A 22845-nucleotide genomic window follows, 5' to 3' on the forward strand; every position below is an offset into this window, starting at 1 on the left:
CGCTATTGAAAAAGGAATGCATGAAAAAATAGAGAGAGTTTTGATAATTCTCTCATTTACTAGGTCAATACCTTTAGTCCATTAGTTTTTTTAAAATTTGTCGTTGCGCATTGAGTCTACCAAAATGCTTATCAGATTGAGATTGATGCAACATTTTGCCATTTTTGGTTTTGGAAAAATACATGTTACTTCTATACCGATCCGAGTAGTAGCATATTTGAATTTAAAATTTTGTTACGTATAAATAAAGTCGCGTATTAATTTGCATATCAATACTGATTTCTTTATATTTAAAATTTACATTAGCACTATTTTCAATAAAATCTACTTTTTAACCAATCAGATTAAATTGGTATACATATTAGTACACGCTTGTACTTGCAATTAAATTTTTCTTTGAATCTATTATAATGAAACCTTTTTTTTGTTAACCTTTTTTTTTTTATTGTTGTGTGTTTTTCTCAATACATCAACGGCTAAAAAAGAAAAATAATATATGATTATCAAACATGGAAATTATCAAATCAGTTTTGTAAAATTTATGCAGGAAAACAACAAAAAATTGGATATTGTAGTCTGCATTTTGATACAATTGTATGGTGGCTAAAGAAACAAATATTAAATATATTTAGCTTTATCCGAAAGAAGAAAACCCACAATACACGTTCTTTGTTTGCATTTACCAATCGAAATCTCAGTTGTTCAAGAAACAAAAAACCAAAAAATGAAAAAAAAGTATACACCAATAGGCACAAGTCCGCCACCCACTTGCCAAAAATAAAGAACATTACCAGTTGAGAAAGGCAAATGAAAAAGAGGGAGAGAAGGGAACAGAACAGAGCAGATGGACTGGCACTAAAAAAAAAGTGGATCATCCTCTTTCTTTTTATTTATGATGTTCCCTCTTAGCTTCCTGGCCTCCCAGGTCACAGACCACGACACTCCCATTTTTTGTTTGAATAAAATATTATAATTAAATGAAAAATTCACGCTAACCTCACCGGAGACGTCACCTGAACCAAAACAAAACACCACGTGTCATTACTTAACTACCCATTCCACGGACTTCAACGTAAATTCATCGTTCATTTAGTTCATACAGCTGTTAACGCATTTACCAAACAACAGCACAACTTCGTTACCGAATTGACCAAAACACCCACCATTCCAAACACGAATGTAGCGGGGGTAGTGGTGGCTTTACTGTGTACATAACATCTCCTACTGCTCCTGTACTGTACAAACTTATATCCTTCTCTTGCAACGCATCGCCGGCATTTGACCGTTAACCAATTCTTGGAAAGAATAGGGCAAAAGATTCAAGAAGAGCGAGCGAGCGAGCGAAGGAGGATCCTATTTCTCGGTGTCGCCGTGCGTCAGTCAGTCAAACATCTCTCTCTCTATCTCTCCGCCTTCTTTGACCGGGTCGCGCACCCAGCTGCGAACGACCCCCCTCCCCCCATTTCATTTTCTTTCTGTTTTTGCCTTTTGCTTTTTGGGAAAAGCAAGAAACAATGAGAATATAGATTCTCAAAACCTCAAAAACACAAAAGAATTTGATGATTTGATATCATTAGTCCGTCCTGCTAAATTTAGCGGATCTGCTAAATTTGGAGGGATTTTCTGTTAGCCGTTGTTGCCTGAGGCAGTTGGTGCTGGAGGGGGAGCTAGTGACTCGGTGACTTCGACTTCAGTGAGAGTTTGGGGTTCCGAGTTACTCCCTGAAGATGATGATCTCGAGGGGGTTGTTCGGGTGGTCCCCACCACACATACAACCCTTGACGCCCGTGTCGGAGGTATCGGAGCCGCCCGAGTCTCCGTCCCCGTACATGGACCAGAGCGCTGATACGGCGGGGCAGCAGGTAGAGCCGGAAGAAGAGATGGAGGAGCCCGAGGAGATCGAGCCACCTCCCGCCGCCGTCCCCTTCTCGCGCCTCTTCGCCTGCGCCGACCGCCTGGACTGGGCCCTCATGCTCGTCGGCTCGCTCGCTGCGGCCGCCCACGGCACTGCCCTCGTCGTTTACCTCCACTACTTCGCTAAGATCGTCCACGTTCTCAGGATTAACCCCCGTGAACACGAAGAGCAGTTCGAGAAGTTTAGGGAGGTAATTTACAGTTTACGAAGCCGTAAATTGAGTTATTCTATTGTATTCGTTCGGCTGCTGAGAAAATTTGAAATGGGATGAATTAGGGTTTCATCTTTAGGTTTAATTTTACTCGCTAAGCTTGACTCAGTAATTGTGTTTAGCTCACAGGTTGACTTCCGATCCAACCTATCAGTAAAGTAATAGAAGAGTTTCTGTTTTATTTTTTCTGGTTAGGCTGTTTCATGAAGAACTAAATGACTAATAAGATCACGGTTTTCGGTAAGAAGTTATTTTCGGTATTATTATTATTATTTTCACTATCATAAAATTTTTTAAGAAAATTTTTGTTCGCTTGTAAATTTACCGTAATTATACCATTACTCCGGTCAAATTAGTTTGTCATATGTATGAAATTATTATGGAGATGTACTGGGAAACTTTGGGAGTAATTAGAATCTGTGAGTTGAGATTACATTTGCCATGGTGCTGCAGATTTTGTTACAATCCTCGTCTGAAACTTGATGATTCATTCCTTGTTTTTAAAGCCAAAGGGAATCTATATTTTATGGGCTAAACCTTCCAAAAGTGATTTATGACTAAGTTGACTAGAGTATATTCTAACTGTTTTTTCGTAGTCTATTATATCAGGACAACTTTTTTGGAAAAGGAAAGATAGTTGTTTCTGTTGTATTGGAAGTATTCTTGAGTTGACGTGGGATAAGATGTAACAACCCAAGGAAAAGTGCAAGCCACATTGGGGTTTATACTCCAAAAAGACAAGTTAAAACTACAATTGGAGATTCCTTTAGATCATTATAAATGTAAAGATCTTCTCCCTCACATTCACCAAGCTTCTATATTGGCTTTGATACCATTTTTAATGATCCAATTAAAGTCTAATTTTAACATTGACTAGTCGGAATATAAGCTTATATGCTGCTTGGGTTTTTTCTTGGGCTGTACATAAAAGATGAGGGGCTATATCATATTGTAATTGCTTTTTTAATGTGAAGACTCTATCCATTTACAAAAATTAGATAGTGGATGTTGTGTGTGATTTGAATTTGAACTGATCTATGCCTCAATTTGACCACATGTTCTGTTTTCATTTGCCCTTTTGTTTGTGAGGAGAGTGAAAGATTGCTTACAAACTTACATTTTTTACTCCTGCATTTGCCCTTTTTGTTTCCAGGACTGAAATCACTAACCCAACTTAGGGCCTATTTAGTGCTTAGAATATTTTAGTATATCTGTGAATAGTAGTGAAATAGTTTGAGTAAGATGTTTTATTGGGTTTTTGGGAAAGAAGAGAGAAAAAGTTTAATACAAATATTATAAAGTTAAAAAATTGTTTGAATATAATTTTTATTATAACTTTTGTTTTGATTTGAAAAAGTAGTATTGTTTTTTGTGTTTTGTTTGGGAGTTTGGAAACGTTTTGATGATTAGGTAATTATTAGATGAAAAAGTTGAAAATTTGAAATTGAAAAGTGCTTTGTATTTTAGTGATGTTTGAGAAGGAAATATCTGAGAATACTTGAGAACAATTATGTTACCAAGCGGACCCTTAGCTGAATAGTTTGCATTAGGCTTAGTTAAGTGCAGTTGTGTTGGTATCAATGTTTTGAATACTGTACCGGTCAAGGCACTGGAAGAAATATTTCGGTATCGGTACCGTTTCGGGATAGTTGATATATGAATAAATTATATATATAAATATGTATTAATTATATTCCAAAATAATAGTCTATATATAAATAAATTATACATATATATATATATAAATTATAAATAGTCTGGTCTAAATTGTGGATCAAAAAATGAACTTGTAGTTTGAAAAAAAAGTAAAGGCCGAAATACTGGCCGGTATGTGGGCTGGTACAGGCCGAAATATCGGCCGGTACGAAACAGGTGAAATTTCTGTACAAGACCAATGGCCGGTACGGTACGAAATTTAAAACACTGGTTGGTATTGTTGAATTCTCCACAATACCAACTTAAAAGAAGATTATCTTGTACTCTGTTTTTTATTTTAATCTACACATTTTTGTCAATTATTTCCATGGGTCTCTCTAGGACTATCTTTTATGTTGCCTTGCGGATATTTCCAACATATATTCCTGCACTTAAAAGGAATCTCAGGTCAATTTGCACCAGAACAAACCTTTGAATTTCTTGATTTTTCAAAAAATTAATCAGACTATAATGGTGGTAAGCTGGAGGTTAGTATGGCAATTGATGGTTAAGATTTGGCTTTCAAGTGGTTTTTGAAGAGGTCATTTGGTATCAAAGGTCCTGTGTGTGAGCTGAGATTGAAAGATATTGACCATATTTAAATTTTCCTGCATTCTAAATTATTTTTTTGGTATTATCAATTTATTTCTCTATGATCTCTGAAAGAGGCAACTATCAAATGTTTGGATTTAATTTTTTTTGTGGTTAGTGAGGAAAATCTTAATATAAAAGTAATATTTCAGTCCGTGAAGTTTTCCTTTGTATATGTCCCGTGTACTTGGGCTTTGCCTATTCTTGGGAATAAAGTTTCGTATTACTTGTAAAAAAAAAAAAATTCAGTCCATGAAGTATGCAGCCTGTTAAGTTTTGGTCCATGGCTTGTAGCCGTGGGGTTGTTTTTGGTTCTAAAGTTTCTATCTGAAAGAAGTATCTGGTTCGACCATATTAATTAGCAATGATGTGAAACATCATTTATTTATGGCGGAAAATTCTAATTGCTAACTGCTTTTGATTTTGTTTGCGTCTTACATTCTCCCTTTACTGTTTTATCCTTATTTGGCCACAAGTAACAGCCTTCTGTTATTATCCTTTACATGCTACACAAAATTTTCACGTAGTTTGTATTCAATATAGAATGTGAAATATTAATTTTTTTTTATAAGTAATAAGAAATATTTATTGTTTTTGTTCATGATCTAGAAGCTGAAGAGATGACAAACTCATGGTCATTTGAATTTTTTATTGTTTTGCTGCAGCTTACTTTTACAATCGTGTATATCGCTGTGGGTGTTTTCGCCGCTGGTTGGATTGGTAAATGATTTGTCAGGATTACTCAATACTTCACTCCTGTTTTTGTGTCAGATTTGCAGCCGTCAATACTTACTTTTCTTGTGTTATAGAGGTTTCATGCTGGATACTGACTGGGGAAAGGCAGACGGCTGTCATCAGGTCAAGATATGTTCAAGTGTTACTTAATCAAGACATGAGCTTTTTTGATACCTATGGGAACAATGGGGACATTGTGAGCCAAGTATTGAGTGATGTGCTACTTATTCAATCTGCTCTCAGTGAAAAAGTATGTTAAGATCTAACATATTGCCTTATATAAAAAAAGATCTAGCATACCGCATATACATTTATGTATATTTTTTGAATTTTTCTAGATTATTAACTCCCTCTGCATGCATTGTTTTGTGTAATCCGTTTCTTGGACTCTGATGATACAGGTTGGAAATTATATTCATAATATGGCTACTTTTTTCAGTGGTCTAGTTCTTGGTTTTATCAACTGTTGGCAGATTGCTCTCATAACATTAGCCACTGGTCCATTCATTGTAGCAGCTGGGGGAATATCAAATATTTTTCTTCACAGGCTTGCTGAGAATATTCAAGATGCATATGCCGAAGCAGCTAGCATTGCCGAACAGGTCTATTTATATCACTCTTTCCATTTGACATAACCCCCTCCCACTAAAGAAAATGAAGACTACCATTTCTTGAGAGCAACTTTTTTCGCCTATTTTTGTAATTTTAGCTCATATTTCTAACTGTATCACTAGCTCTGGATCAAGGTAATTTTTCTGAAGTTTTGGAATTTTGAATTAATATGCTGAATCGTTTCACCAATATGAATGTGTTTTGCATCAAGTTTTTTGGTCTTTGTAGGATTTTGGATGGGTCCTTCTATTTTTTCTGTTGCTTTTGAATATTCTGAAGTATTTGTATTAACTCTATCTGAGTAACTTGTCAAAAAAATTTATATCCCAGTTGGCAATTGGTGTCATTGTTTTCATTTAAATTATATAAAATGTCTTTTCACTCTGGTCATCAATAAATGTCACCACCTAATGTTTAAATTAAACCATACCTTATTTCCAGCCCAACCAATCTCCTTTAATATGTTGGAATATATTTTTTTTCTTTTGTTGGGATTTAATCATACATATAGCATTACCATCTAAAATGGGTTGTGAGACCAGAAGAAGTATTTAGAAGAGTCTGTAAATTCCCTCTAGTGAGTCCTTCAATTTTTCTCTATCCTCTTCTATGAATATGGCATCGAGAAAGGTGTCACCGTTTGCACCTTGGCCTTGGCAACCTCGCCGGCGACACAGAAAGAGCCGACGAGCTTGCCTGTGTCTTAGAAAGTTCCGATGTCCTCCCCTAGGCCTTTGGCTAATAGTTTGGGCTCGTCCCTAACTTCAGCTGGGGAAATATTTGCATGGAGGCTTTGACCTTCACTGGGCTGCCTTGGGTCGAGGGCTACAACAACTCCTTGCACTTTTCTAGTCCCTTTCAAGGATTGCCTTCTTCTTCCGATGTTTTGAAGACCCCTTCAATGGTTCTGTGCATTGTGGAAGAAGGGGATGATGAGTTATCGATTGAAGGGACTCTCACAGCTAGTTTGCAAGGAGTTTGGAGTTGACATGGATTTGGGGGATCCCAAAGACGCACCTAGTCCTCTATCAGAGGGGTGCATCAATAAGGAGATATGGTTGTTGGAAATGGAAGGGGGGCTAGATGGGGGTATTGGGGTATAAAATGAGATGGATAGCCCTATCCTGCTATGTACTATCTCTCCAAAGCCAGTGTACAGTTTAACATTAGACTGGGTGTTAAAAGAAGTAGAGAAACTTCATGAGTGTGTGGGGATAATGTGTGTTGGATTTGAAGATTAGTTTAAGCCCTTCTAATTGCGATAGAGGCAGGGAGAACTACAGGCCTAAAATCAGTAGTGAAACAAGACGGAGTTGAAACGCCTAAAAAGTTCTATTAACTACAATAATAAGGAGGGAAGTGTGGGGAAGGAGAGGTTGAAGGGAAGGGGGACATCGTCTTTTAATGAAGCCTAAAATTCTTTCTTGGAATGTAAGGGGAATCAATGATGTGAATAAACGTCTTCACATTTGATCCCTTCTCAATAGCTGGAAGGTTGACATAGTTTGCCTTCAAGAGTCTAAGTTGTGTGGTATTGATAGATACATAATTCGTAGCCTTTGTGGTTGATTCTTTGTGGGTTGGTGTTATTTAGCTTCATTGGGGGGCTTCGAGAGGTGTGTTGGTGATGTGGGATAAGAGAGTGGTGGAGATGGTTGAGGATTGTATCGGGTTGTTTTCAATGGCTGTAACTTTTAAAAACATTGAGGATGGGTGGATGTGGGCTTTAGTTGGTGTGTATGGGCCCAATGTGGATAGAGAGAGAAGCTTTTTGTGGAAGGAATTGGCGGGTCTATATTCCTTATGGGATTTACCTTGGGTTTTTTGTGGAGATTTTAATATTGTTCGGTTCCCTAGTGAAAGGGCGGGGGCATCTATGTCACAGGTGCAATGGAAAGCTTTTCAGAGATGATATTTGACTTGAATCCTATGGATCTTCCGTTAATAGGGGGCCTATACTTGGTCCAATAGTCGAGGAGGGTCCTAGCTGGATAGATTTCTAGTCTCTTCTTCTTGGGAGACACTTTCTGGATCTATGTCTGAATAATGGTTGCCACGTGTATGTTCTAATCACTTCCCAATTTGCTTGATTGTGGTGGCATTCATGGGGGTAGACGTTCCTTCAAATTTGAGAATATGTTGCTGAAAGTGGATTTGTGGAGAAGGTAAGGGCTTGGTGGGATAGTTATTCTTTTGATGGTAACCCTAGCTTCATAGTGGCTGGTAAACTTAAAGCCCTTAAGTCCGATGTAAAGAAGTGGAATGAAAAAGTATTTAGACATACAGAAGTGCAGAAAAGTATCCTTTGGGATGAGTTGCATGCATTGGAGGAAGGGGAAGTTAATGAGGATTCTTTGTTAAGGAAGAATGAGGTGGTGATCGAAATTGAGAAAGCTTTGTTGATGGAAGAAATATTTTGGAGGCAAAAGTCAAGGGCGCTTTGGTTGAAGGAGGGGGATAAATGCACCAAGTTCTTTCACGAGGTTGCTAATTCACATAGGCGCAACAACACTATTGAAGCCCTCCATTCTGGCTCAAATGTGTTACATTCTCCCAAAGAAATCCAAGATCATATGCTACAGTATTATGAGGATCTCCTTGCTAAAAAAGTAGAATGGTGCCCCAAACTTGATGGTTTAATTTTTGAACAGCAGGATTCAGATGTAGCAGGTTGGTTGGAGAGGCTGTTTGATGAAGAGCATATTGTGGTGAAAGGTATGTGCAAAGATAAAGCCTTGGGCCCGGATGGTCTTTCTATAGCTTTCAAGAGTGTTGGGATATATTGAAGGAGGAAGTGATGCTGATTTTTCATTCTTTTCATTCTAGTCATAAGCTTGAGAAGTCACTAAACGCTACTTTCATTGCTCTTATTCCGAAGATAGTTGGTGCCTATGAATTGAAAGACTTCCGGCCTATCAGTTTGGTAGGTGAGATTTATAAAATCATATCTTTTTTTTTTTTTTAGGTGAAAGAGGTTTTATTGATTCACGTAAAAGGCGAAATCCAAGTACACAGGAAGTATACAAGAAATAGTCTAATTACAAGTTACGTGCTACGGAAAGTAGCATAAAAGTCATTAAGACTCGTTCCATTTAATACAATAGAAGAGGCCCAAAGCAATAGAGTATGAAAGAAAAAGGCCTCAAAACCATCTGAGAGAGCGTTCCCTATTCTCAAAATAGCGGTCATTTCTTTCGTTCCATGTGCACCACATTAAACATAGAGGTACCATCTTCCATACAACTGCGATATGAAGATTGCCCCTAATCCTTTGCCAACAAGACAATAAATCTATCACCCTCCTAGGTATAGCCCATGCGATACCAAGCCTTGAGAGGATTTAATCCCACAATACCTTAACTATTTCGCAATGGAGAAGAAGGTGGTCTGCTAATTTACTATTGTGTTTGCACATGAAGCACCAATCCATAATGTAGAGCCCATGCTTCCTTAACTTGTCTATAGTCAATATTTTGCCATAGGAAGTCAACCAACCGAAGAAAGCAACCTTGAGTGGGGCATTGCTCCTCCAAATGCTCTTCCAAGGGAAAGCATTGGGGGAGTGAGTTGCCAAGGCCTTTTAGTATGAACAAATTGAAAATTTCTTGTTCCCTATGCATGTCCAGAGTAAGCTGTCCTCCCCTCCTGCCCTTTGCTGCAATGCATATAACACGCTATAGAAATCAGTGATATCTCCCACCTCCCAATCCTGGACAGCTCTGGTGAATCTCATAGACCAATGAATGGAATCAGCAGTATTACACATATTATTAGCCATCAAGGAGCCCTGATCATACGCAATCCTATAAAGAAAGGGGAAAGTGATTTTCAAAGCAACATGCCCACGCCATATATCATGCCAAAACCTGATTCGCGTGCCCCTTCCCAACAAAAACCTGCAGTTACCAACAAAATCATCCCAACCATTCTGGATCAGTTTCCAAACTCCCACTCCATAAGTCCCTCTTACTTCCTTAAGAGCACCAATCTCCCTAGACGCTCCCATATTTAACATCTAAAATATTCCTCCAAAGAGCGTCTCCTTCATGAAGATAACGCCATAACCATTTCCCAAGAAGTGCCTTGTTAAAGGTTCTCAATTTTTTAAGCCCAACCCACCACAAGACAATGGGGTGCATACTTTATCCCATTAAATCAAATGAAATTTCTTTGCATACTCTAGCCCTCCCCACAAGAAATCACGGAAAATCTTCTCCAGTCTATTTGTCACCCTTGCAAGCACAGGGAATAAAGAAAGGAAGTACGTTGGGTGATTAGATAACGTACTCTTAATCAGTGTGATTATCCCGCCCTTGGACAAGTAAATTCTCTTCCAACCCGCCAATTTGCTTTCAATTTTCTCAACAATCCCTTCCCACATTACCTTAGATTTGTGAGGGGCTCCCAAGGAGAGTCCAAGGTACTTCATAGGCAAGGATGAAACTTTGCATTCCAAGATGACAACCACCTCACCTAAGTTATTGACTTAGCCAACAGGAACTACTTCTGACTTAGATAAATTCACTTTAAGGCTAGATATAACTTCAAAGCAAAGTAGAAGTGCTCTTAGGGAGCGAATTTGGTCCAAATCCAAGTCACAAAAGATCAACGTATCAACGGCGAAAAGAAGATGGGAGACTGTCAAGCTTCCATGCATAGAACCACCCAACGAGAAACCCGAGATGAAACCCTTATCCACCACCCCTTCCAGCATTTTGCTCAGCACATCCATGACTAGGATAAATAAGAGTGGGGATAGTGGATCCCCTTGTCTCAATCCCCAAGAGCTATTGAAGAAGCCTTCGGGAGTCCCCTTGACCTAGATAGAGAATCTGACGGTTGTAATGCAATGCTTGATCCTCTGATACCATATTTCCCCGAAGCTATACCTACCAATGATATTCAATAAGAAATCCTAGTTCACATGATCAAATGCTTTTTCCGTATCCAATTTACCCAAGATACTTGGAATGCCAGCTCTGACTCTGCTTTTCAGGCATTCGTCAGCAAAGGGGACCGAATCTAGTATTTGCCTTCCTTTCATGAAAGTAATTTGGGACTTTGAGAAGATCTTCCCCACTTCGTTCAGCTGCTTCGCTAAATGTCCTCGCCCTCTTGGGAATAAGAGCAATGAAAGAGACATTAAGGCTCTTCTCAAATTTCATAAAAGAGTGAAATTCAATACAAACCCTCATTAGATTCTCTTTAACAATGTCCCAACATGCATGAAAAAAAGCCATTGGAAAGCCATCTGGTCCAAGGGCTTTATCTTTGTTCATACCTTTTAGCACGCCAAGCACCTCGCCTTCTTCAAAAGGCCTCTCCAACCAAGCCGCGCTTGTGTGATCAATGAAAAAAAAAAAAAAAAAAGCCCATCTACCTTGGGCCTCCAAAGGTACTGCTTTGTCAAAAGCTTATCATAGAAGTGGACAATATGATCTTTAATAGCATCACCACCCAATAAAACCCTGCCCTCCTCATGAAAAAGCTCTATGGCGTTGTTTATTCGGTAAGAGTTTGCAACTTTATGACAAAACTTTGTGCTCCTATGTCTTTCCTTCAACCCAAGGGCTCGTGATTTTTGCCTCCGCGAGATCTCCTCCATAAGAGTGATTTTTTTCCAGCTTGGCGACTACAGTCATTTTTCTTGCCTTGTCATTAGCCGATAACGCTCGTTTCGCCTCTTTCTCATCAATTTGCTGTAGCTTCTTCAAAAGTTTGTCCCGTTGGTCGTTGATGTGCCCAAAGACTTCCAAATTCCATTTTCTGAGATCATTCTTCAAAACTTTAAGCTTCCCAGCTAAAACAAAGCTAGGAGTGCCTGTGAGCTTATATGGGGCCCACCACAAACTAACTTTCTCAAAGGACCCATCCACCTTTAACCACGTGTTCTCGAACTTGAAGTATCTTCATCCCTCATGAATACCCCCACTATTAAGTAAAATGGGGAAATGATCCGAACAAAGCTGAGGGAGCCATTTTTGGCATGAAGTGGGGAAGTAGGCCTCCCATAACGGAGAAACAACGAACCTATCCAACCTCGACCAAGCCCTTTCGTTTGACCAAGTGAAGTCTCCCCCTACTAAAGGGAGATCCACCAAGTCTAACTCAAATAAAAGGGCTGAGAAATTAGTCATAGCTGAACTCGTGTTAGAAACCCTCGACCGCTCGCTCGGAAACCGAGTGATGTTGAAATTACCCCCCGATACATCACGGAATATCCCACCAACTACATGGGCCAGCTAACTTGTCCCAAATAAGTTTTCTACCACTGTCATCGTTAGGCCAATAAACACCTACAAACCCCCAATCAAAACCATCATCCACATTCAAGAAAGAACATGATACCGAAAATTCCCCGACGCATTCCTCCATAAGATTAATTGAACCATGTCCCATATCACCAGGATACCCCTAGAAGCACCTTTAGAAGTGAGGGTGGTCCATCATGCATAAGAGCAATTCCACAAACTTGTGATGATGTGCCTATCGAAAAGCTTTAGTTTCGTCTCTTACAAACAAATAATGTCTGCCTTCCATTCCCGTAATAAATTCTTCATTGTAAGGCACTTGTTTGGATCATTCAAACCACAAACATTCCAAGATAGAATCTTGGGCTTCATGGGTCTCCACGATTCACCCTATCCTTATGTCGCCACCTGCTCTCGCTACCCTCCCGTGCATCATAGTTTATGGAGCAGGCAAGTCTCTTAAGCTCCCTATCCTTCTCAACTGCAAATCTGGCTGGTAAAGGTTAACCTGCTTTATTGCGATGAGAAGAGCTTGCAGCTGGTATTCAAAACCCTCATAGGACATGCCTAAGCAATGGCGCATATCGTTAACCTTCTGGAGGACCCAATTTGATTGCAAATCAGTCCAAGTTGCTGGTGGCAACGAACAAAGAGGGCTAGGCACATCCCCGAGTTCACACGGGACAACTAACTGCGTGTCAGCCCCTAACTTCTTACACACAAGTTGTAATTCTGACCCATAAGATGAGAGAACCCCCCATCCAGAGAAAAGTCCTTAGCCTCTTCGCCCTCTGTACCATTGGTGAGATCTGTGACAGCGATGGAGCTGCCAGAGAAGCCACCAGCGAGGAAGACTTTTGCAGGCCGCAGGTAGAGGGCTCGGGATTGGACCTTGCCTGCCATTCCACGCAAAGGGGCCTAATAGAGGCATGTGGACTAACAGCCCATAGCTAAGGGCTTGAGGTCTGTGTCTGTGGGCTCAAGGCCTGTGAATGAGGCCTTATGGCCTGGGACCGAGGGTTGACGGGTTCCCTTTGCGAATTAAGGGTCAAGGGCCTAACTTCTGCACCCCCCCCCCCCCCCCCCCCAAAACAAAGATTCATATACAAGGTTTTAGCTAATCGTATGAGTTTAGCGATGGACAATCTCATTTCCAAACCGGGCCAGCAAATTTTGGATTCAGTTTTGATAGCAAATGAGTGTTTGGACAGCTGGTTAAGAAAAGGCATCCTGGGGGTCCTTTGCAAGCTAGACATAGGAAAGGCTTATGACCATATGTGTTGGGACTTTCTTTTTTATATGCTTAGAAGATGTGGTTTCGGAGATAGGTGGTGTGAATGGATTAAACATTGTGTCTCGACCGCTCAGTTTTCAGTTTTAGTCGATGGAAGATCATGTGGATTTTTTCAGACTTCTAGGGGTTTTGACACAAGGAGACCCGCTCTCTCCCTTTCCTTTTTGTTATTGTAATGGAGGCATTGAGTCTATGGTGAAGGCTTCCGTAAGGGGGCGATTTCTTGCTGGTTTTTCAGTGGGCAGCAATGGTAATGTTAGTTCCATTTCTTACTTACTTTTTGCAGATGATACTCTCATTTTTTGTGATGCTGTTAGTAGCCAGATTCAAGCTCTAAGGTCAGTTTTATTGTGTTTTGAAGCTGTTTCTGGACTCAAGGTGAACTTGGGGAAGTCGGAGTTTTGGTTCCAGTGGGGGATGTGAGTAATATAGCCTCTTTAGCGGAGTTATTGGGTTGTAAAATTGCCTCTTTTATGAAATATCTTGGACTTCCCTTGGGAGCATCATTCAAAGCAGAGAGTATTTGGGATGGAGTGGTAGAGAAGATTGAGAAAAGATTATTGGGTTGGAAGCGGTTATACCTATCAAAAGGGGGGAGATTAACCCTAATCAAAAGCACCATTTCCAATCTTCCCACTTACTATCTTTCTCTCTTCCCATTACCGGTGGGTGTGGCAAACCGGATAAAAAAGTTGTTTAGAGCTTTCATATGGGGTGGCTTGGGGAAGGAATTCAAATTTCACCTTGTGAGTTGGCAAAGGGGTGAGATGTCCGATTGCGAATATATATATATATATATATATATTTTTTTTTGGGGGGGGGGGGGGGTAGGGAAGTGGCTGTGGAAGGTACCAAATGGAAGGGAACTCGTTGTGGAGAGAGGTTATTAATCATAAATATGGTTGTGCGTGGGGGGGATGGTGTTCTAAAGAGGGTAGGGGGTCTTATGGAGTAAGCCTATGGAAATTCATAAGAAATGGGTGGAACACTTTTGAAAAATATCTCAAGTTTGTGGTGGGTGATGGAGCACGAACCCGCTTTTGATTCGATGTATGGAGTGGGGAGAGCCCTCTTTGCACTGTTTTTCCAGTTGTTTTTAACTTGGCTGGAAATAAGTAGGCCCCAATTTCAGAAGTACTATGTCGTGCCAATGAGACGGTAACTTGGAATGTCACTTTTACAAGAAACGCTCAGGACTGAGAACTTGAAGAGCTGGCACGTTTTTACAGTTATATGTATTCAGCAAAGTTAATGGGGGTGACCGTATGTTGTGGACTCACACGGGGAGAAAAAATTTTACTGTTAAATCTTGTTACAAGGTTTTGACAATCCAACAGCCCACTTTCTTTCCGTGGAAGAGTATATGGAAGGTTTTTGCACCGTCTAAAGTTGCTTTCTTTACCTGGACAGCTGCACGTGGGAAGATTTTAACGGTTGATAATCTAAGAAAGCGAGGTATGATTGTCATGGAGTTGTGCTACATGTGTAAAAGTAATGGGGAATCGATATATCATTTGCTTTTACATTGTGAGCCGGGCTGAGTTGGGTTATGCCTAAGAGTGTGGTGGATCTACTAGCATGCTGGAATAGGTCTCACAATAGCGCTCAACTTGCTGCAGTGTGGCGGATGATACCTTTGTGCTTAATGTGGTGTCTATGGTCGGAAAGGAATGATAGGTGCCTTAACAACAAGGAGCGTGGAGTGGGGAAAATCTGGAATTTTTTTGTATTCTCTCTTTTCCAATGGTTTTCTGCTTTTGTATTGAAGGGTGGGAATGTTCACAAGTTTTTATCTTCTTTCCAGTTTACTAGAATGTAATTAGGTGTCTCACTTTGTATACTTCCCGTGTACTTGGACATTGCCTAGTTTCATTTTATTCAATAAAGATTATTACTTATCAAAAAAATGAATATGGCATCGATGCCAAACCATTTCATGTTTTTCTAACATACTATAATGCTCTTTTGTTCTTTCCTCTGATACTCATTATCAATCTGTCACTACAATTTCCAGATTTGTCTTCCCTTCTGCTTCCCAACATAGTGGTTGAATAACGTGTCACTGCTAGTGGCAATCTGCCTTCTGCCAAGTTCTTCTTCGTTTTGTCCTGCATTCCTTGTTATCTATCTGTCCTCGTTATTATTCACGCCACTTTACTCATCCACCCCAATATATATATATGACCCTTCTTTCAGTAGCTTTTCTTTTTTAAGAGGAGTGGGGAGGGAGTAACTTTTTCGGTCTTGTTTGTCTTGGGTTCTGCCTAGCAGAATAGTGGATCTTTTTCTTTTTCTTTTTTTTTTTAGGTAAAATAGTGGATCTTTTTTACTCTTGGGGAGGCTTAGGTGGAAGCCCAGAAAATTAGTGCAGTGCGGAAAATGGTTCTTACTTATCTAAACTTAGTGCAGTGCAGAAAATGGTTCTTACTTATCTCATATGGTGTATTTGACAGAAAGAAATAATAAAAATTTTTAGGAGTGTGAATGAACTGTGGAGGAGCTCAAGACTACTCATTTTGGCTACTTGTATAGACTTTATTGGGCTGAGCTTAGGTGATTTTCTTGTATCTTTTCTGCTTTCTAGATGGGTATTTCTCTTGTATACAACATGTGTACTTGTACCGTTTATATATATATATTATTTTACAAAGTGACAGGTAAATAGTTTAAATATAGCAACAATTTTTGAATTATGCTTGTGGTCATTTTTGTGAAGTAATTAATTCCAGTGATTCTGAAGCATGAATAGTTTCTTAAAAATGCAGGCAGTCTCCTATATTAGGACATTGTATGCATTTACAAATGAAACATTGGCCAAGTATTCTTACGCAACATCACTACAAGCAACTCTGAGATATGGTATATTAATAAGCCTTGTGCAAGGACTTGGTCTTGGATTTACGTATGGGCTTGCCATATGTTCTTGTGCCTTACAACTGTGGGTTGGAAGGTTCCTAATTACTCATGAAAAAGCTCATGGTGGTGAAATAATAACTGCCCTATTTGCTATAATTTTAAGTGGCCTGTAAGTATCTTTCTTGAACTCATACCCTGTCCATCATTTCCACCCTTTTTCTTACTTGTGTTTTCTCTGTCTTTCTTTCTTTCCATAATAGTGGGCTGAATCAAGCAGCAACAAACTTCTATTCATTTGACCAAGGACGAATTGCTGCCTATAGACTTTATGAGATGATAAGCCGCTCATCCTCCACAGTTGATCAAGAAGGAATTACCCCAGTTTCAGTGCAAGGAAATATTGAGTTTAGGAATGTATATTTCAGCTATCTGTCTCGTCCTGAAATCCCTATTTTGAGTGGGTTTTATCTCACTGTGCCCGCTAAGAAAGCTGTGGCACTTGTTGGCAGAAATGGCTCTGGAAAAAGCAGTATTATCCCACTCATGGAGCGGTTTTATGATCCTACATTAGGTATGATGGTCTTATTCTTTGCCTTTAAATGTTTTATAGTATCCTTTTTTTGGGAGGGGCGGGGGTTACAATGGTCATATTTTTCTCCTATTTTAAAGGTGCATCTACGATACTGGGAAGGTCCCACTGAAATCCTTAGTATCCTTGCTTATTCCAATGGTTTTCATTTTGTGGTGCAGGAGAAGTTCTCTTGGATGGAGAAAATATTAGGAACCTTAAACTGGAATGGCTAAGAAGCCAAATAGGACTAGTTACCCAGGAGCCTGCCTTGCTAAGTTTAAGTATAAGAGACAATATTGCTTATGGACGGGATGCTACCTTTGATCGAATTGAAGAAGCTGCTAAAATAGCGCATGCACATACTTTAATCAGCTCACTCGAGAAGGGATATGACACACAGGTAAAATTCGAAAAATAGAAGATATTTACTTGAACCTATATTTCATAGAATTGTCTGGATCATTTCATGTTCCTGTGGACTTGGGTGGGTAAGTTAAAGGAAAAACTCTTTTGCATTTCAGGTGGGCAGGGCTGGTTTAGCATTAACAGAAGAGCAGAAGATTAAACTTTCTATTGCTAGAGCAGTACTTCTAAACCCATCAATTCTTCTGCTTGATGAGGTTACAGGTGGACTTGATTTTGAAGCTGAAAGAGCTGTTCAGGAGGCTCTGGATCTCCTCATGTTGGGACGTTCAACTATAATTATAGCTCGGCGACTTAGCCTTATAAGGAATGCTGATTACATAGCTGTGATGGAAGACGGTCAACTTGTTGAAATGGGTACTCATGATGAATTATTGACCCTGGATGGCCTATATGCGGAGCTTCTCAAATGTGAAGAAGCAGCAAAACTTCCTAGGAGGTATAATACAAGAGCAAACTGCATTTGATTAGTCAGCAATAATAAGTTTAAGCATTTTGTATCATTGCAAAGAGACATTTGTTAATTTGCAGACTTCTTTGCTAGATAATTAAATTGCACTTCTCTTTACCTTTGTATTTTTGTTTTTGCTAAGTTGCATGTTTTTTACTTCTGCCATGTAACCATGCCCAGGATGCCATTGAGAAACTACAAGGAGACTGCGGCTTTCCAAATTGAAAAGGATTCTTCTGCAAGTTACAACTTCCAAGAACCATCATCTCCGAAAATGGTCAAATCGCCCTCTCTCCAGAGAGTTCCTGGCGTATTTCGTCCCTCAGATAGCAACTTTGCCTCACAGGATTCACCCAGAGCTGGAAGCCCACCAGCAGAGAAGTTGCCGGAAAATGGCCAGCCCATGGATGCAACAGATAAGGAACCATCAATTAGAAGGCAGGATAGTTTTGAAATGAGGCTACCTGAGCTACCCAAGATTGATGTTCAGTCTGCACAGAGACAAACATCAAATGGTTCTGATCCCGAATCCCCTGTTTCACCCCTCTTGACATCTGATCCCAAGAATGAACGTTCACATTCACAGACTTTTAGCCGTCCACATAGTCAATCTGACGACTTTCCAGTTAAAGTGAAGGAAGAAAAAAGTGCACAGCATCGAGAAGCACCATCACTTTGGAGGTTGGCAGAGCTTAGTCTTGCAGAGTGGCTTTACGCTGTATTAGGAAGCACTGGTGCTGCCATCTTTGGTTCTTTTAATCCTCTCCTTGCTTATGTTATTGCACTGATAGTGACAGCATACTATAGACCTATGGAAGAACATCATCACTTGCAGCAGGAAGTAGACAAATGGTGCTTGATCATTGCCTGCATGGGTATAGTGACAGTTGTTGCCAATTTTTTGCAGCACTTTTATTTTGGTATCATGGGGGAGAAGATGACTGAACGAGTTCGTAGAATGATGTTCTCAGGTGCATGACTCCTTCCTAAATCTCCTAGTAGATTTCTTGAGATGACCATCCAGTTTATTCTCATAAACTATTTCCCTGATGTACAGCAATGTTGCGCAATGAAGTTGGATGGTTTGATGAAGAGGAAAACAGTGCTGACACCTTATCCATGCGTTTGGCAAATGATGCTACATTTGTGCGAGCTGCTTTTAGCAACCGGCTTTCCATATTTGTACAGGACAGTGCTGCTGTTATAGTGGCTGTTCTTATTGGGATGTTGCTACAATGGCGATTGGCACTTGTGGCTTTGGCAACCCTACCAGTTCTCACTGTTTCTGCCATTGCACAGGTCTGCACCATATCTATTTGCTTCCCATTACAAATACATGTTGTGCTTGAATGGATAGTTGAGTTGTGATTTGAACTTAATTCTTTAGATTAGATCTTTTTCTTAATAGGTAATTTTTCATTCTACCCATGATGCATATAACTATTCTTTCCATGAGCTTTGTGGCCTTGTTTTAAAGGATATATTTATTTTGTGTAGAAAATGAGTTACACGCGGTGTGTTTTTATTGATAATGTTTCAGTGATATTTTTTAGTTTTCCACTTTGGTAGGAACATCTGAAAACGACATGAAATATGTTTGGCACATGTGTGAGAAACAAGTATATTTTCATATTTTCATATCAGTTCAACTAATGACTTATTTATGATATAAACATAAGGGTGTTGACAATATGGTTAGAATGATGAAGAAGGGTAACGATAATTTATAACATCCCACAAGAATAGCCTCTGAAGGTGACGTGAAATCCGTTTCTCATGTGGGAATATCTTGTCTATTTTCATATTTTTCAGATTGGTTTAACTAATGATTTATTTATTATATAAACGTAAGGGCGTTGACAGTATGTATGGTTTGAATGCTGAAGAAGGAAAGCCATAATTTCTAATGAGTCCCACAAGAACGTTTTATGAATAAAGCCCATGCCACTTCCACATAAAATCACTCCACACATGCTCAACCACCACTTGCAGCTGCCTGCCGATTGTAACCACAATGATCCTCCCATATTTTCCCATCCACCCTACAAAAACAATGCACGCACCTCACAACTATATCTGCCCTTACATGCAACGTGCTGTGCAGGCTGCAAAGCATAAGCATATGCACCATCTAGTAATCTGGCACATTCTTTTTTTGATAATGAAGGTGCTTTTTCCAAGTCTCTTAAACACATTTGCTAACACTGTAGCATTATCGTGACAGAAAAATGGTCAGTGTTTTAAGTGTAGTATGGCAATATTGTCTTTGTATTTGGGTCTTCTTCTGTCTAATTTGTTTATCATCGTGTTAACCTTATTGACCTGTATTCTACGCCAGTGTAATATATTTGTATTCCATGGATGTAAGAATTACATATTGGCTGAGTTTCATTTGTAAGATTCACTTCCATTTATTCTTTTCTTCAATAGTGAAACAATGCTTAAATGTTGCAGAAATTGTGGCTTGCTGGATTTTCAAGGGGCATCCAGGAGATGCACAGGAAGGCATCTTTGGTCCTTGAGGATGCTGTTCGAAACATATACACTGTTGTAGCATTCTGTGCTGGTAACAAGGTAATGGAGCTCTACAGGTTGCAACTACACAAAATATTTAAGAAGAGTTTCCTTCATGGAATGGCCATTGGTTTCGCTTTTGGCTTTTCACAGTTTCTACTTTTTGCCTGTAATGCGCTTCTCCTTTGGTACACTGCATACTCAGTTAAACATGGCTTTATGGACCTACCTACTGCTCTCAAGGAATATATGGTTTTCTCTTTTGCGACATTTGCACTGGTGGAGCCTTTTGGATTGGCTCCATACATACTTAAACGACGAAAATCTCTAATTTCAGTGTTTGAAATCATAGATCGAATGCCTAAGATTGACCCAGATGATAACTCAGCGTTGAAACCATCTAATGTTTATGGAAGCATTGACTTGAAAAATATTGATTTCTGTTACCCTACACGCCCAGAAATGTTGGTATTGAGCAATTTCAGTCTCAAAGTCAATGGGGGACAAACTGTGGCTGTGGTGGGAGTTTCAGGGTCTGGAAAGAGCACCATAATATCTTTGATTGAGAGGTTCTATGATCCGGTTGCTGGTCAAGTCCTACTGGATGGGCGAGATCTGAAACTTTATAATTTGAGATGGTTGAGGAACCACCTAGGTCTTGTCCAGCAGGAACCAATTATCTTCTCAACGACTATTAGGGAAAATATAATATATGCAAGGCACAATGCTAGTGAAGCTGAGATGAAAGAGGCTGCTAGGATAGCAAATGCTCACCATTTCATCAGCAGTTTGCCATATGGTTATGACACACATGTGGGGATGAGGGGCGTGGATCTGACCCCTGGGCAGAAACAGAGAATAGCAATTGCTCGGGTAGTGCTAAAGAATGCACCCATCTTGTTATTAGATGAAGCAAGCTCGTCAATTGAATCCGAGTCAAGTCGGGTGGTGCAGGAGGCTCTAGATACATTGATCATGGGAAACAAAACAACCATTCTGATAGCCCACAGAGCTGCAATGATGAGGCATGTAGACAACATTGTGGTTCTGAATGGAGGGCGAATTGTAGAGGAAGGGACGCACGATTCTTTGGTGGCAAAGAACGGTCTGTATGTCCGTTTGATGCAACCTCAATTCGGGAAGGGTTTGCGTCAGCACCGACTTGTCTAGAATTGGTTTTGTGATTGGGTTTGGTTCATCTACAGTTCTCACTCTGCTCAATTTGAATTACTGGGATATCTATGCCGATGTTTTTTTCCCTATCATATTGGTGCTAATCCAGGTTGGGCAGGGAGAGAAATGAGACCAATGTGGCGTGTGACAATTTTTATATTTCAGGGTGAGTGGGTGGGTGTATCCTGTGGCGGCAGTGCTAGTTACATTGTTCAAAACTAGGTTTTAGAGGTAGGGTTTTTGGAGTTGGTTGGCCTTAGAGGATGTGCTCTCAGGGCTAGATGCATATTCTTTTGGAGGCGAGAGTCATTAGATTGGCATTGTGCTCAGTCTCCTGGGTATAATTGATTTGCTTCTCAAGCAGAAAGTGGGTTTGAATTAATTCTAGTTTTTCTGTTGAGGTGTTTTTCGTTTTACATTTTTATTGAACTTCTTTAACCCTCTCTCTGTCTCCCTCCAGCTTGCACGATGAATTTTATATCTTGTTGTAAGATCTACTTCCATCTGTGAAAATTGTAGAAAGTTAAAAAAGAGGTAAAAGAAGTTGTAACCTTTGTAAATAGATACTTATAATTTACAAGCTATTCAGTTTTGCCTGTTTGATCCCTCTTGAGTTAAACTGTACCATATCATTTTCTTTCTGTTTCATTACTTGGAGCATGTTGGTTGGTGTTACTGCATGAAAACAGGCATTCTTCTGTGTCGTGTTCTGCTTATTCAGTAGCGATCAATCATCTCTTCATTTTTTTTTTTATTATTTCTTAGTTGTCTATAATTATTATCTTAATTTTAAGAGCTGACATGGTAGAGTCGTGTGCAATTGTTTGTAAGTTATTTGCGTTAAAATTAATTTGTACCCAGTTATATTCATTTTTATTTTCCTAAACAAATATTTTACAAAATACTCTTACTAAACTATCTTAAGGTAACGATATGTAAAAAAAAAAACCAAACATTTAACAAACTAAGCATAAGTTTAAAAAAAAAATTATTCTATTTTCAAGTCAGTGTGTAGAATATATTTTTTACATAATTTAAGTATTTAGTTTGGATAGAGAGACGCTTTCATCTCATTTCATCCCATCTTAATATCTAGATATCATAAACACAATTATTTTTTAATTTCAAATTTCAAATGTTTTATTTTTTATTTAATTATTACCTAATTATTATAATTTTTCTTAATTTTTAAATAAAATATAAAAAATAATTCTCTTTTTTAAACTCTAAAACAAAAATAATATTAAAAAATAATGTTCTAATAATATTTTAGCCTTATAATGTTTATATTCAACTTTTTCTTTCTACTTTTTCAAAATCTCATAAAACATTTTAACTCAAACCATTTATAACTCATATCATTTCAACTCAAATTTTTAACTTTCACAAATCATCTTAACTTTATCTTATCTTAACTTATAATAAAAATCAAGCTTAAATAGTAAGATTTGATACGGAAGATTGAAATTTTAAAATTTATCTTTTAAATCAAATTCTATTATATAAGCACTAACCTAAACATCAATCAGATAAAGATTTTTTGTTTTAAAAAA

General features: G+C 39.0%; 1 protein-coding gene across 1 annotated transcript; it reads left to right on the plus strand.

Moving 5' to 3' along the window:
- Positions 1-1174: 1174 nt before the first annotated feature.
- Positions 1175-21897, plus strand: LOC122290303 (ABC transporter B family member 20). Its single transcript, XM_043097940.1, has 11 exons — positions 1175-2105; positions 5078-5132; positions 5222-5397; positions 5549-5749; positions 16070-16329; positions 16421-16731; positions 16911-17131; positions 17253-17593; positions 17786-18576; positions 18663-18904; positions 20060-21897. Exons 1-11 carry the CDS (start codon positions 1728-1730, stop codon positions 21287-21289), a joined length of 4206 nt encoding a protein of 1401 aa, XP_042953874.1. The 5' UTR covers positions 1175-1727; the 3' UTR covers positions 21290-21897.
- The last annotated feature ends 948 nt before the right edge of the window (positions 21898-22845 follow it).

Source organism: Carya illinoinensis, chromosome 1 (genome assembly GCF_018687715.1).
Source record: "Carya illinoinensis cultivar Pawnee chromosome 1, C.illinoinensisPawnee_v1, whole genome shotgun sequence".
Lineage (NCBI taxonomy): Eukaryota > Viridiplantae > Streptophyta > Magnoliopsida > Fagales > Juglandaceae > Carya > Carya illinoinensis.